The sequence below is a fragment of the Oreochromis aureus genome, linkage group 17 (assembly GCF_013358895.1).
Source record: "Oreochromis aureus strain Israel breed Guangdong linkage group 17, ZZ_aureus, whole genome shotgun sequence".
Taxonomy (NCBI): Eukaryota; Metazoa; Chordata; class Actinopteri; order Cichliformes; family Cichlidae; genus Oreochromis; species Oreochromis aureus.
In genome coordinates this window covers 14,941,730-14,957,702 of record NC_052958.1, presented here as the reverse complement: position 1 = coordinate 14,957,702, position 15,973 = coordinate 14,941,730, and the positions used below count along the sequence as shown (strand labels likewise).

General features: G+C 42.4%; 1 protein-coding gene across 8 annotated transcripts in view; it reads left to right on the top strand.

Moving 5' to 3' along the window:
* magi2a (membrane associated guanylate kinase, WW and PDZ domain containing 2a) overlaps positions 1 to 15,973 on the top strand; it is a 252,987-nt gene that overhangs the window by 221,847 nt on the left and 15,167 nt on the right. For 4 of the 8 annotated variants that reach the window (XM_039600928.1, XM_039600932.1, XM_039600933.1 and 1 more), the window contains exons 11-19: positions 1,913 to 1,944; positions 4,866 to 5,073; positions 8,610 to 8,651; positions 8,735 to 8,850; positions 9,148 to 9,340; positions 12,479 to 12,736; positions 13,218 to 13,403; positions 14,482 to 14,698; positions 15,416 to 15,641. In XM_039600928.1, coding sequence (XP_039456862.1) covers positions 1,913 to 1,944; positions 4,866 to 5,073; positions 8,610 to 8,651; positions 8,735 to 8,850; positions 9,148 to 9,340; positions 12,479 to 12,736; positions 13,218 to 13,403; positions 14,482 to 14,698; positions 15,416 to 15,641 — 1,478 coding nt within the window. The remainder of the gene's footprint in view (positions 1 to 1,912; positions 1,945 to 4,865; positions 5,074 to 8,609; positions 8,652 to 8,734; positions 8,851 to 9,147; positions 9,341 to 12,478; positions 12,737 to 13,217; positions 13,404 to 14,481; positions 14,699 to 15,415; positions 15,642 to 15,973) is intronic. The other 4 variants (XM_039600930.1, XM_039600935.1, XM_039600929.1 and 1 more) reach the window with 3 other exon arrangements.

The following is a 15,973-nucleotide window of genomic DNA, read 5'->3' as shown; positions in this document are numbered from 1 at the left end:
GTTGGATTTGTGTATCAACATCAGCTAGGTGTGTCTGATGCTGCTAAACTGCACAATGGACTACCTTGCTCTCGTAATGTGATTTGATTGACTAGCAGCAACGCTGGGGCAAAAGTAGCAAAGCGACAGTTGCCCAGTTCAGTTCTGGCGATGCAGGATGTCAGCCTTTTCAAAGTAAAAACCGTAGAGAGAGAGCATCGAAGCCTGAAGCATGTACGTGTAAATCCTGCCTAGCAGATTCTAGTGTACTAATGTGGACATGCTGTAAACCAGCAAAAGGGAAAGTGGGACAGATGGCAGCTTGTAAAGCCAGTGTGGTTTGATAGTACATGAAAATACAGTAGAATGCGTAGGTTGTCTAAATACACTCACCAGTTACTTCATTGGCTACACCTTGGTAGTATTGGGTTGGGCCAACTTTTCCCTTCAGAACTGCCATAATTATTCGTGGCATCGATTCATCAAGATGCTGGAAACATTTTTGTTTCATACTGACGTGACAGCATTGCACAGCTGCTGCAGATTTGTTAGATGCACATCCACGCTCTATATGATTTAGATGCGGTTACTGTGGAGACCATTTGAGTACAGCTCAAGAAACAGTTTGAGATGATTTCAACTTTGTGACACTGCATTTTAACCTGTTGGAAGCATCCATCAGAAGACTGGTACACTGCGGTCATAAAGGGAGGGACATGGTCAGAAACAATACTCAGATAGGCTGTGATATGCCCAAAGGGTACCAAGAAAATATCCCCTATACCATTACACCACTAGCAGCAGCCTGAATCCTTAATACAAGGCAGGATGGATGCATGTTTTTGTGTTGTTTGTAGTGAGCCCATGTGAATTGGAGTTTCCTGTTCTTAGCTGTGGTCTTCTGCTGCTGTAGCGCCTCTGCTTTAAGATTTGCGTTCAAAGATCCTCTTCTGCATACCTTGGTTGCAATGAGTGGTTATGTATCCATGACTTTTTCTCTTGAGGCTAAGGGTGCACATGTTCAAGTGTGTTGGCTGGTGCACATTTATCAGTGAGTCATTTTTATATTTTTTACCTGTCACAGCTGACTGAGCTCTGGAGCCTGTGTCACCAGTAGACTGCCCTCTAGTGGCATTTGATGTGCAGTACATGATAATATAGAACAGCTTGTCTCGGTCACAGTTGTAAAAACAGAGTGTCTGTATTTGTGAGGATCAGGATTTGTAATACTACATTTTAATGTTTTTTATTCATGCAGCTGATTTGGTTTTACGGCCTAAAACTTTTCAGCAAGCATGCAGCTGATTTCTCTAATAATTGCACCTGCTCATAGATGAGCATTTAGCAGCTGAGGAGATTTGAATTTCCTTTAGGAATACTTGTGTAATAATGTAATAATTTGTCAGTGTTGTGTTTACAGCTTGTTTCCGCTGCCCCGAGTGGCTATAAATATAATAACGCAGGTTAAAAATGCATCAGTATAAAGTTTGGCCTCGCTTTCTGTTTAACAGAATGCAAACATTATTACCTGATATCTCAAAATCAGAACAAAAATCACATTTTATCAGTAGCAAATATTCTGTATGTGCAGCAGTGAATTTTCTCAGGTCTTATTTTAATCTCACTTTACATTCACAGTTGGTTTCTGCCTCATAGAAATGTATTTGCCATCGCTTGCTTTGTGCTTTCATCATGTTTTCAGATGTCCTTTTCTTCGTCCTTTCTACCACTCACAAACACTGCTGTCATGTCCCATTATTGTCTTCATTTGGTTTAAATTTAATTCAGATGTTTTCTTCATTTTATTATCCTCTAAGATATACCCTGGAAACCCTGGGTTCATTGGGTAAAAATAAGCCTCACATCTCATGATCAGTTTTCATCTTTTTCCGTCTAAAACATACGTTGTTTTTTTGTTCTCTCAACATTACAGGTCACTATTCACCCTGGAAGACCCCTAAGCAGGTAACATGCAACAGCCTCAGGAATCCAGACTATCCCCATTCCTGCTTTTTTATTCTGTAGATTACCACCAGTGGCTGCAGTGTGCATACGTATGTGCTAACTGGAAAAACTCTAAATTTAGCAATGACTTGTCTGCTCTTTTGTCCGTCGTACTAACCCCCACTGATGACTCACTATATGTCCGTGTCCCGCTTTTGATATTCAGCCCTTCTTTATTGTTATGAGATGGCAGAAAGTCCAAGTAGCCCACTCATAACATCACTAGACTTGGATCCTCCAAGTCAGGCGTGATTCATAGCCTGGCTGGGTGCCATCAGGGTAATTTACACTCAGGACATTAGCATTATGCTATTATGCTACGGCTCTAGTGCTGCTATCCATCTGTGTTCAGTGCTTTGGCATGAGCCAGATATGTTTCATCCCCTTTTTATCTTCATTTCATAACATTTGTCCATTTGGCAAAATGTTTCAAAAGCTTTTCTGCACATCTATACCCTGCCTTTTTTCCACAGTCATTTATCTTTCACCTTCTTTTTCTTTTTTTCGCCCAGTAAAGCAAAAACCCGTCATGTGGCATCTCTGCAAACTTGCCTTTAGCTCCGAGTCCCGCTTCCACTGCTGTTATAAATACACTACTACACTGTCATTTGCTGTCCCTACAGGCCTCTAACAACTCCGTCCACCAAACACCCTCTCAGATCAGATTCATTTTGCTTTATCTGTGTCACCCTCATATTCCTTTCATGCCTTGGCATCTTCCCAGCACTGCTCTGACCAGTCCCTGACCCCAGCTAATGTTGTCCCCATTCCAGTTCCCAACTAACATCAGAGGAAACCTCAGTTGTGCAGCTTTTAAGATGCTTTGTCTGCTGAAATCCCCTCATTGTTCATCGTTTCTGCTTCCATCTCAACACAATCATTGTCGTTCATCTCTTTCAGAATAATTGTAATCCTAAGCTCTGAGCTTTCGTAGTGCAGCAGTCAGCATACACAACCTCTCTCTTGTCTTGTTTGTTCACCTTTTTGGATGCCCCACCTGTGCCTGACCCTCTCTTTTAGCTGCTGAAGCCCCCAACACTAGATTTTAGTACTCGTATAATTAGGTGTAATTTGTTAAAGGAAGACTTCTGCAGCAGAGAGTGAAATATGGAGGAATTTGGCTAATAAGGGAAGACAGGCAATCTCCTAATTGCCATATTGACCTATAGTCCTGCAAACACTCACCCCGCAACTCCCAAGAGTTTTATTTGCAAATGAGCTTATTAAGATTTGCCAATCAAACTCAGCTGATACTGTAGGTAACAGAGAACAGTGCTTAATGTGGCAACGCATGCAGGTGTTTTTCATTCAGCAGTGCTGTCAGCCTGCAGTGCGCTCTATTCATGTGATCAAGTAGATCATCGCCATAGTGTGCTTGCTTCAGTGTCTTAATCTCAAATAAGAAGAGACAGAGTGAAAGAGAGATCAGGATGCAGAAGTCTACTCCCCGCCTTAACAAGGTCCCCAGTCTCAGCAGCCTGCCCTATGCAGACGTGCTTCACATCAATAGCAGACGCGACTGAAAACTGCAAAGAGCGGAGCCGCTTTTCATTCCTGACTAGAGCTTCCATGAAGCTGATATTTATTCTCGGTACATCTGGAACCAGATGACCTGCATTTCTCAGTATTAAAGTGTGGCACTATGCAGCCACTCTCGCCGTCTCGCTTTCAAAAGGCTTGTTGTTCCCTCCAGATCTGTCGCTCACCCTTTTTTGACATGTCAACATGTCATCTTGGCTATCTGCTTAGTGTCATGCCATGACTCAGGCGGCCCCGCTTATCTGACACATCAAGGCTGACACTTTGACTGGTGATGTCAAAACTGCCTTTGTCACCTCCAAAGCTTGACAGCACATTTTCAGATGTCTTTCTGGATGAAAGTTATCCGAATTCTGATTATATACCACACTCTACCTTACAGACAGAGAATAACTTTTGCTCTGGCCCATAGAATCCACTATCAGTTTTTTAAAATGTCCATCTAGATGTGTCAATCACATATGTCAGATGCTTTCCTCCCTGCACACATCCCCATAAACACTGTGATCTGAATGCCAAATAGAAACAGCTGGCAGTATTTTGCTTATTTCTACTACTAACCTCACTAACATGCTTGAATTGACAGTTGGCGAAACACTGCCCCCTAACAGGAAATATTGAACCACATCAGGCCTGTCAAGCTTTGTTCTTTCCCAGATGTTAAAATCTTTTAGCAGGGCTGCCTATTGTAGTCACATTTGGGCTATTTTCTTTAGTTGTGTCATAGTTATCTCAAAAATACAAGGAAAAGGCTGACTTTGCAAAATGCTGCATTCCTGATGGTTTCAATCAGAGATGTAAAATTATAATTCTGAATACACATCATCATTAAAATAGAAAAAACAGTAAACGGGAGGTTCAAGTGAGTCTGTAACTGACACACTTTGCTGCTTTTTTTATGCCCAGGGCATCATCATCAGTTGCCTGAGTTGTCTTTTTCCCAAAGCTAAAAGCATCAAGTCTTGTCCGGTGTGTTTTATCTTGTAAAGTCACCACATGTTTTAATCTTAAAATCAGAAGGAGACAGATGTTACACTTTCATAAAAACATGTAAAGTGGCAGGCACCTTTTAGTGAGACAAAAGCATAATTTTTGGGGTTAGAAATGAATAGTTTTCTTTACTTTTCTCTGAAAATATGTAAATATGTGCGAGCAGACAAAGCTTGGCAGGTGTAGCAGCCATAAATGGGCGCGGCAGGGTTTAGTGAACTGTCAAAGCTCCTTAAACTAAACCGTGCCTAGGTGTTTACAGTTCTTATTGTGATTTTGAGGATGAAATCAAGCGTCAGGAGTGGGAGAGGTGGAAGGGAAATACTGACCGCTCATGCCGCTGTGCTTTGCAGGTGCTGGAGCAGTGGGAGTCCCAGCAGGGCCAGAGCAGCCCTGCTCAGACCAGCCTGTCGGCTCCTGTTATCCCCCACAGCGCCCCCTTCCCAACACACCATCTCCACAGGGCCTCGGTCCCTGAGTCTGCCTCCGAGGCCTTGGCCCTGGCAAAGCCAGACCCATATGACCTTTATGAGAAGTCCAGAGCTATCTTTGAGAGTAGGCGTAAGTACCAGCGTTGATACTGCAGGTGAAGTGCTGTGAAAACACACTCCTCTCTAGAAATAAAGCAGGCCGGCTTCTACGAGGGAAGGCAGGGGAGTGAAGAGCGATCACTCTTTCTCTCAATCACAGAAGTGATTCATTGTCACTTTTGTTGCTCCACAGAAATCTGAAAAAGTCTTCTAAAATTCACTGACCTCTTTCTTCAGAGCTGAAGATCTGTGTCTGAACTTTCCACACAATAACCACAAGTATAAAATAAAAATCAGAAGCTGTGCAGATAGCTAGAAACACTGATCTTCTTCCAGCTCACATTGTAAACTGAGAAGTGTCGCTGAATAATCAGACAGGTGCTTCTGCGCAGTTATATTACCTTCCTGTGACTTGTAAAATTATAAAATTAAACATATTATTGCGATGGTGCATACATCATTCTTTTGCTCAAGGATTTTAGTAATGTAACAGATCTATGTTATCATAGCACACAGGTACTAGAATTCATTTTTTTATGGTCTTAAATTCTGTAAATAGACATTTACACTAAATATTATTGTGTTTCTTTCACATTATGCTCTTAATTTTGTCATTTAGATTCCTCCTTGAAAGTAAAATGTGTTTCTGGGAAACACATAATGAAATATGGATTATGTTGAGTCGGCTTTTCCACTCTCACAGTGGTGTGTAAGCCAGTTTCTTCACTTATTCTCTTTAGAGGTTAACATCTGCCTTGCATATAACTGATAGCAAGTCTCACACATTCATGGCGTGACAGTATCTTTCCTCTGGTTTATTGGAGGATATTGCTATAGTAAAGTTACAGTAAAGTTTTTATTGTTAAGGCTGCTGTTCAGTGGTATATGAGGTACCTGCTATTCAAGAGGACACGGCTGTCAGAAAGTCTTCTCATCAAATCTTCCTGTTTCGCTCACTGTCGCTTCCTCCTTTTCAGTGGCGGATGCCGTGATCACTGCTGCCTTCCTCTCAGTAAAGGTCAGGGGTTGTGCCTGGTAATGCTCAGTAGGAAAAACACACAGACAGATTTTAGCAATGCTCCATTTGACCGCCTCACTGGTGTAGGTAAAGCAGGGTGTGACCTTTTATTTAGCATCACAACCTCAGGCCAGCCCAGACTCCGCCAGCTCTGGTTAAGTTCTGTCTTCTTTGACCCTTAATAAATTAATGTCAGCGATTACATGAACAGACTGAGGTATAGGATCAGGTCATTCAAACTCTTTAGCATACATTCTCAGCTTTATGAGCCTATATTAAAAGTGTTCACAGTAGGTTTTGTGGATTATTCAGTGTGACGGGGAAAAGCAGGTGTTCCTGTTTTGTTGTGTTTTCTTAAATGTAATTTGACAGTTTCATACGCATTAAAGTCAAAGACACTTCAAAGACAGACGTGAGATCCTGAGTGAATAAATCCTAAGCAGGCTGCATTGCTAGAAACCACTCGAGATTTTGTGTGTGTGTGTTTGTGTGTTTGTATCTTTGAAGAAAATTGTTCGAAGATTGTTTAGACCAGTGCTCCCGACCTTTTTTCATCTGACATCTACTACTGCAGCCCTGACAGACGGACTCTAAAAACCTGTTCACAACATTCTTGATCTTTAAATCTGTTAAACTGAGCTTATTTTAAACTGCATCTGAACACTTTTTGGCATAATTTTCAATTGTAGATAGTTATCTGATTCAGATGTCCTTACCTATTAGTGTGTTATTTCAGCCATACGTCACTACTGCTCAGCTTAATAGCAGGTGACCAATTTCACCACTTTAGAGTTTTGTGTGTACTGTTTCAACCTTTTCTTTATTTTTTCCGTGTTATATCTATTCCCTGTTCAGTTTGCTTTTCAGACAGTTATTTAAGTTTTAATCATTGTTTTCAGCTGTTTTTCTATGAAGAATTTAATTTGTTTATTAACTGCCATACTTTTAGCAAAACAATTTACATTTTAATTACAGTCTAAGCTAGGTACTGTGTTTCAAATATACTTGCTGGACAAATTATTATGTACATCTTGCTAGTACTGGATTGTCTTTAAAGCTGTCTTAATTCTTCATGACATAGAAAGTGCTGGAAACATTCCTCAGACATTTTGGTTTACGTTGGCATGATAACATCACAGAGTTGCTGCCGATTTGTTGGCTGCACAAGCATTATGAGAGTCTGCTGTTACACTATATCTTGAAGTTGCATGATTGTAGACTGTTGGAGAAATAGATCTGGTGACTGTGGGGTCCAATTGCTCAAGAAACCAATTTGAGATGATTTGAACTTGGAGGCATGCCTGGAAGCAGGAATCAGGAGATGGGTACATTATGGTCATAAAGGGATGAACATGGTCAGCAGCAGTACTCAGGTAGGCTGCCGGGTTTCACTGATGGTCAGTGGGTACAAAGGGACTAAAAAGGTGCCAAGAAATTATCCTCCACATCATTACACCACCAGCAGCAGCAGCCTGAGTTTTACGCTAAGTTTTGACCCCAACATCTGAATGCTGCAGCAGAAATCGGGACTGATCAGACCAGGCAGCATTTTTCCAATCTTCTATAGTCAAGTTTTGGTGAGCCCGTGTGAAATGTAGCCTCAGCGTCTGAAGCTACGAGTGGCACCAGGTACGATCTTCTGCTGCTGTAACCCATCTGCTTAAAGGTTCACATGTTGTAGATTCTCCACGTCTACATGCCAACATGTATTGAGGTGCTGCCATGTGATTGGCTGATTAGATATTTGCAAAGTTATTAAAGTCCAGAGGAACAGGTGTACTTAATAAAGTGGCCAGTAAGTGCATTTTGATGTAAAGTTTTGTTAACAGTATTGTTTATTTGTTCATGCTATCTAGTCAGCCAGCCTGATTGACTTTTTTGGATTTACTCCATTAATTAATTCAAGCTAAGAGTGAGCTAATATTATAAACTACCCCCAAAAAATACAGGTATACTTAAACCTATTTCCTGAATTTGATGTTTTTGAGTATAGAAATTGACTTTGTAATTTTGATTGTTCTTAAAATGTAAAAAAATAGACGTACTGAAGGAATCCACCACCTCTCTATAAACAGGACTGTATATTTTGTGGTAATAGCTGCCTCGCTCTGCTCACCTGTAGTCCTGATTCTCTTTTTCTCATCATTCCTGTGGAGTTGCAGCAGAGCGCTCACTATGATTAAAACACTTACAACTGGAATCAATTTTTCATTCACAGCCACTTGTCTGTGGTTGAGTTCATTTCACTACTTTTGCACATCATGGCGTCGTGCAAAGCTCCTGATTGCAGATCAGTGCTTGCACCCCACCTCACGCTGTAAATAAGGGATGGGTATATTACACGCTGTAAGCACTTCCCGACTTTTATGGATGATGCTGAAATTCTGCAGTGACATAATGCTGAGGCAGGGCCTTTCTGCCTTGTTTCTGGCCTTTATGGGAGCGTCTGTGTTTACTGGTGTACTGTTTGGCTGTGTATGAGCATTTTTTTGTGCATTTTGCATTGTTTACAGGGACATCCTGTCCTTTTTCTTCTTCTTTTAATCTAGATCCTGGGCAGCCAAGGACTGTTTTTCCTGTGGACTCTTCAGGTAAACACATACTCTTTACAGGGACACTGGAGCTCCGCACACTGTCAGGCCAGGACTTTTATTTTCCTCTTGTTTTGCCTCAGGAGGAGAGTACCAGGACATCGAGGTCCACCTGCGCCGACAGAAGTCTGGGTTCGGTTTCCGGGTGCTGGGCGGGGATGAGGCGGGGCAGCCTGTGAGTCCGGAGACGCGTGAGAAGGCTCGTATGGCAATGGGCGTGGAACCCTGTCATTTTCTCCTCTCTTAACCCACTACACACACTGTGAACACCTAACCTGACCTTTGACCCCTGAGAGAGTGCTGGCTGTGGCTGCTTTGGTGTTTATTGCTGTTTTTTACCGTAACACAACAATATTTTAGCCATGTAACTGAGTTATTAATGTGTCAGTATAACAACCACTTAACACCCACTTGCATGTGACCCTCACAGTCTACACTCCGGAGTCTCAGGGCTTATGAGTCCGAAATCTTTCTGACAGCCTGCATTTAAAAACAGATTCTCATCGGGGCAATCATCGAGAAGAGTCCAGCGGATCTAGATGGGCGCCTGCGGCCCGGCGATGAGCTGCTCTTTGTTGATGGAATCCCAGTGGTGGGGAAGCCACACAGATACGTCATTGACCTGATGCACGGGGCAGCACGAACCGGCCAGGTGAATCTGGTTATCAGGAGGAGGGTTCAGGCGGCAGGTGAGGATTCCTTCTTTATAGATTTTTTTAAATCCACTGGTTAATACAGCATAAATATACTGCTCTGGATTATAAAAGTGTGCAGCGTGCCTCTCCTCTGTTCTCGTGCTCCTCTCTTACCTCTCCTGGTCTCATTCATGTCCTGTAATGATTCAGGTTTAATCAGTCAGAAAACCGAACCACTAATCTCTGAGTAATTATACTGAAGCCTCTCTGAAAAACACATTAGCACACCTTCGCTCTCACGCACACACATTTCTCGCTCCCTTTCCTTACTCGAGCTTCTTTACCGTGGAGACTGGGCTGGCGCTTCTTCCTCTGAACTACAGCCTCTCCTGTTCTCATTATTACGCCCTCCACCACACATGCACATGCTCCTCTCACCAATCCAATTCTTCCCACTCTAGTCCGCCCTCTCTGTCAATTTCTTCTCCACCAAAGGCTACTGTCTGACTCATGCCTGGCCTCTTGTGCGGCCCTTACTTCCATCCTAATTGTCTGACTCCCACTGGCACTTTACGAAGTGTCAGACTCTCTCTGCTCCGAGCTCACACTTTAGCCCGCACCCAGTGACCCACATTTTGCACAAATCATTGGCTTTTTTCACTATTTTCCTCCTCATGTGATAATAATTTTTGCGCTCATTGGGTAAAGAAATAAGAAAAACGTGGGCTCAAACCTTTTAATGATGACAAAGCTTGCTATAGCCTCACATTTACAGTTTAAATCCTGAACTGTTTAACTGCAGAAGAGCGCAGCCCCGCTTACTAGTGAACTATGAAAACAACACTGGGTTCGATCAGTCAGTGTGCCAGAATGCATATGCACACTTTTGTCAGTGTATGCTAGAAGTGCAAGAAGCTACTTTAGCTGTGGTCGGATTGACATAAGGCAGCATTTTAATGATGTGTTTTACCACACTGTGACTGTTCTTTGCTTTTCCTGTTTTGAATTGCTGTCTTATGTTCGCTTCTTGATTCTTCACAGGGATGAGGTCTAGTTCCAGCTTAGGGGGAAGATGAAAAACACTTTGCTGGCAAAAAATTTGTAGATTTTCCACATGCAGAATGATCTTTGGATTCTATGAAGGTGACTCTGTATCCTGCTGATATTTTTTTCTAGTTAGGAATCTTTCGTTTCTTTGAAGGGGACTTTTATGCTTTCACTTATTTTATGTCACTTGAACATTTCAAAACTGTGAATGATCATATTAAAGTTGGCCAAAGTTTCAAAAAATACTAGTAAATTATATGAGGGTTTATGTAGGATGTCACGGGGGATCCTGTGAATCATGCAAAGCTACTCCAGTATAGTATAAAAGCAATATAGAGACGGACATTTCTGTATTGTACATGGAAAAATGTAACAGTGACACTACTTCAAAGTGTCACAACTCTGAAAAAAACACTGCTTTACCACTGGAGTGTGAGTAGAAGAATTAAGGAAGCAGGAAACAAAGCATTACACTGTTTCAGGAGCTCCCTGAAATGCACCTGGGAATTTCTATGATCCTCCAACAGCATCTCATGGAAATATATGTAGAGATCGCTCACGCCTCCAGCCTTGTTGCTATGCGCACACCTGGTTACAAAACCTGTAAGGTGCACCAGCTGTTGTAACATCATTTTTGGGATGAGATGCTATTCTCAAGAGCAGTAGTAGCGAGCATGAACTGCAGTGATAGAAGGTAACGAGAGTTTAAAGGTACTTTAATTCATTTAAGAACTTAATATTGTATTATTCAGCGCACCACAATAATGGAGTCACCTGCAGGTTAAGCAAATAAATGATTTCACGATCTTATTAAATGCAGCAAATTGTTAAGGATTAAATTCCTGGAGAAAAATATTATTTTTGTTCTTTCTGTGTTTCAGAAGTCTAAATTGTAAGCTGCTAACTGCTACACTTTTCTGATGGTTTACTTAAAATAGCAGGCTAGAGGGTTACATCATCAAAAAAAAAAAAATCCACACGAAAAAAGCTGTCATCTTATTTGAATGCTGGGACACAGCAGGGTTGCCATTGTAGGGGGTCCTGAAAAAAACTCCATCTCAGCTGGCTGCAACAGTAAAATGCTCATTGTGCACTTTTATATTATGAAGCAATGATGTATTTTTGATACGTTTTAGCTTGTGGGCTTCATCTGGATCATTAATGTATACATTGTAAGTGTTAATAGGGTTTGTAAGTCCTTTCCTCTCCCATTAGGCTCCTTAAGGTCTCCGATGTCTTAAAATATCTTAAATAAACATTTACATATATATGGCTATAAAAGTCTTGACCCGCCACTAATTTCTTCAGTGTTTTGCTGGGAAGTGGGAAACAAATGAAAATACAGTATATAAGGCAAAAATAGCCCGTCCATCCATCCAGCTACCATCGGGGTAGAGGCAGGGTACACCCTGGACAGGTCGCCAGTCTGTCGCAGAGGCAAAAACAGAGTTTTTATAATTCTAATGAGCTTGAAAGTCATGTTTGAAATAAAGATATGACCACCTTTATTCTTCAGCACCTCCTGTAAGCCTTCTTCCTTTAAGCAGACTTCAGGAATAGTTCTCCAGGCTTCTTGAAAGACATCCAAAGCTCTTCTTTGGATGTTGTCTTTACTTTGTTCTGTTCTCTGTCAAGATGATCCCACACTGCGTCCTCTTCGGTCTCCGTAGAGACCTGTCCATGACTGATAGTTTCACCTTGTGTTTTTGTTCTATCCAGGTATACTATTACTGCATTAGCAGTGTGTTTGGGATCAGTGAAAAAATTAAGCCGTTGCCAATTAGATGCTTTCCAGATGGTTAAAAGTTGACGGTACTTTTCATTGTTCGTAATTTCATCAATTTTGACAAAGATCTCCTAACAGGTTTTTCTTCTTTCTTCAGGAGGTGACTTTCAGATCCTTTTCATCTGCTTTAGATAGTTTTTTTCTTTTGTCCTCCACTTGTGCAGTTCACTCAACCTTTAAGAATTTACTTCACACCAAGCTGAGATATGTCAGGTTTTGGGCTAACAGCTCTTTAAGAGTCACCTTGTTGGTGCAAACATACAATTTTATGCCTTTTCACATTAATCAGCACATTTGGGAAGGGTTCTCAAACTCAGCTACATACCTCTGTTCTGATTCCTCTCTGCGTCGCCCTACAGGCGAGTCTTGTCCAGAAAACGGCCGCAGCCCGGGATCTGTCTCCACGCAGCACAGCTCCCCACGTAGTGACTTCACGTATGGCAACAGCACCAGCACACCCCAGGCTCCCAACGCTGGCATGGGCAATGCCAGCGCTACTTCAGACGGGACCTCCAACACACAACCAAGCGATGTCATAATCAGTCGAAAGGAGAGCGAGGGCTTCGGCTTCGTCATCATCAGCTCGCTCAACCGGCCTGAGGCAGCCACAACTAACAGTGAGTCCAGTGATTATTAAAGAGTCAAGTAGGTGCTTAAGCATCATCAGTCATTCTCTGCTTAGCATAACAACTGCTTCAAGTGCTAAACATTGTGGCAAAGCTCATATATGCTTGTAAATAACCAGGGAGTCTCTTTATAGTGTGAAGAAAACTTATTGGTTAGGGTAGGTAAGGTCACGGCTTGGTAAAAAGTGAAGCGCCTCTCATTCTAGCTCCTCAATTATACATGCCCTCCCACAGCACGTCAGTCACACACATATCTGGTGCACTGCTCTGAGCATCAGCCCACACACACATGAAGAAAAACTGGATGCCTTACGTAAGCCTGAGGTGAATAGCAAAATGAGAGAGGCAGAGACACGTTCAGTCAGTCAGTCAGTCAGGCAGTGAGTGGTGTGTGAGCACAGACAAGCGTAATCCTCCAATCTGCTGCCGAGCGCGTCTTTACCTGCTGTTGCGTGTGTGAATGCTCCAACAGCTGTGCCCCACAAAATTGGCCGCATCATCGAGGGCAGCCCGGCAGACCGCTGCGGGAAGCTGAAGGTGGGAGACAGGATACTGGCGGTGAACAACCAGTCCATCGTCAACATGCCGCACGCTGACATCGTTAAGCTGATCAAAGATGCAGGCCTTAGTGTCACCCTGAGGATCATACCACAGGAAGGTGAGAGGACACATGGAGACACACACACACACACACAAAACACCTGCTGACGGTGATTCATGACAGATATTGAATTAGCTTTGTTAAATGAAAGCTGTAAAGCCTTGTGTCACATTCACAAGCCAGTCACACTCTGTTTTTATGACACCTCTGCATGCAGATGCTTGGAACAGAAGTGCACGTCTCTAACAATAACGCTAATACAGAACACACTCCGGCTGTGTCACTGAGAAATGTGTTCCCTACTCCCATTTACCAAGTGATTCTTTTCATTTGTTGCTTTTGAGAAAGATTTCAATTCGACAAGAGACTCTTAACTACTCACAATAAACTTGAATCACAGCGACCAAGGCTGACGAGAAAGGATTTTCTTTTTGCATCACTTCCCACTGATATTCCACTGACATTTGTATTCCCATTATTTTGAGATACATTGGAGATACCTGTAGATTTTTAACCACTGTTAGTGGGCCCAGTAAGGTGCATCTGGGATGCACATTACAATGAGGAGTAAGCGAGACTCACTGATGATCAAAACACACACTTTCACCAAATGATTACACAATAGACTTTGATAAAGCTGCAGTTGTGTTGCCAGATAGATTTAAAGCCATTGTACTTCTCCACTGCTGGCCAATCACAGCAAGAAGCAGCTGAGGATATTGGGTAGCCATAGAAATCGCCAACCCTGGCAGTAGTTGTGTTTTATTTAAAATAGAAAATAAAGGTCTACTTATCAATATTTTTTATTAAGAATGAATCAGTTCCACCCAGCTTTAATCGGCCACTTGATCTTTTTTCAGGCCATTGTTTCATTTCTGTCATAATAAATAAAGTGAAGACTCAAATATGCCCTTAAGCATGTAGTGAAAACCTAAACAGGAATCTCCTTTTCCGCTTAGATCTACCAGTTGAAAAGAAATAAATAGCGCCATCCCTCCAGCAGATCAGCTTTATCAGAGGACAATAGGTTTGCTGTGCTGCCCTCAAGTGGCCAAGACAATCAAATTATAGTGACAAAACAGCCTTAGCTGATACCTTATGGTTTGATTTTCTTACATCACGTTCTGTTTTTCAGAGGTGAGCAATCCTCCATCAGCTCCCAGCTCGGAGAAGCAGAGCCCCATGGCTCACCAGCACAGCCCTAAGGCCCAGCTAAACACTGCAGCCTCCCAGTCTAACCAAGCAGTGACAGAACCGAGCCCCTCTGTCAGCCAGCCCAACCCCATGCCCCACCAGAGCCCTGTGACTCAGCTTCCTGCCCCGACACCTCAGACCTACACCCACGAGGGCAGGTAAGAGTCGGTTTACAAGCAGCTGCCTTGATTTTTTTTTTTATGACGCAGTGAAGCATTTTTTATAGACTAGCTCTTTATCTGTCTCTGGGGTGAAACACCGTTCCTCTGGGAATAAAGGTACCCCGAACAAGTCAGATATCTCCTTTCTCTTTCTCTTCACCTTGCGCTCGAGCCTCTCTCTTTTCCCCTTTTCAGTTTCTTTTTCCAGCTTCGTCTTTGTCTCTCTTATTGTCCCTTCTCTTTGTTCATCTCTCACGCTCGCTCACTATTTTGTTGTATAACATCACTTAACTCTTATGGAGTGCTAAATTATTTACATAAATTGCTTCTTTATCGAGATCTGTTGAATATTTTACCAAGAACTACAGGGGTCCCAAAATTTACAGCCTCATTGCCTTTCCCTCTGCTTTACACAGTATTCAGATATCTTTGCACTCATCAGCGTGAGAGAGAATTTGTTTTTATTATAAACATTTTATGTGATGTTTAATATCCTCACTTAAGTTGTGTTTAATTGTTGTCATTTCAAAACTAAAACAAGCCATTTCTGTCAGCGCCGGATGACCCAGCAGTTTGTTAGTGATGTGTTTTGGGGTTTTTTTGCTAAGCACACTGAAAGACGAAACACGAGTAATGTTCCATGTCCAAAGGTGGTGATGACAGCTGTAGAAATCCCCCCTGGAAGTTCCTCCTTCATTCTCATTGGTCTGTTAGTTACAGGTCTGAGGTGAAGGCGAGGCAAGATGTTAAACCAGACATCCGACAGCCACCATTCACAGACTACCGACAGCCGCCGGTGGACTACCGGCACCCTCCTGTGGCAGACTATCGGCAGCCGCCCACGTTGGATTACAGACACCCGCCTCTGCTGGACTATCGACAGCTAGCCACAGATGCTAGACAGTTTGCCATCCCAGAGTACCGAATGCCACCAGTTCAAGTAAGGAAGGACTTTTCCTTAAGGATGAGAGTGACTCATCCTTCAACAGACTCTTTTCTGAAGTCAATACAAAGATTGATATTTGAAATATAGGACATAATCAATCATATCATATCAGTTCTCTACAGCTCTACGGAGCCTTTTTAGTATCTGTTAACTCTTTTTCTTTACATTTTATCTCTGCTATCTGTGCACAAATCCAATTAAGAGCCAGACATGAGTTGGTGAAAACCTAAAACTGAGCACAGCGTTGGTTCAGGCAGGTCACAAAGTCGAGCTCAGCCTGCAATCCTGCATGATCAGCTGATGACAGCTGAGCTCAGTGCCAGCTT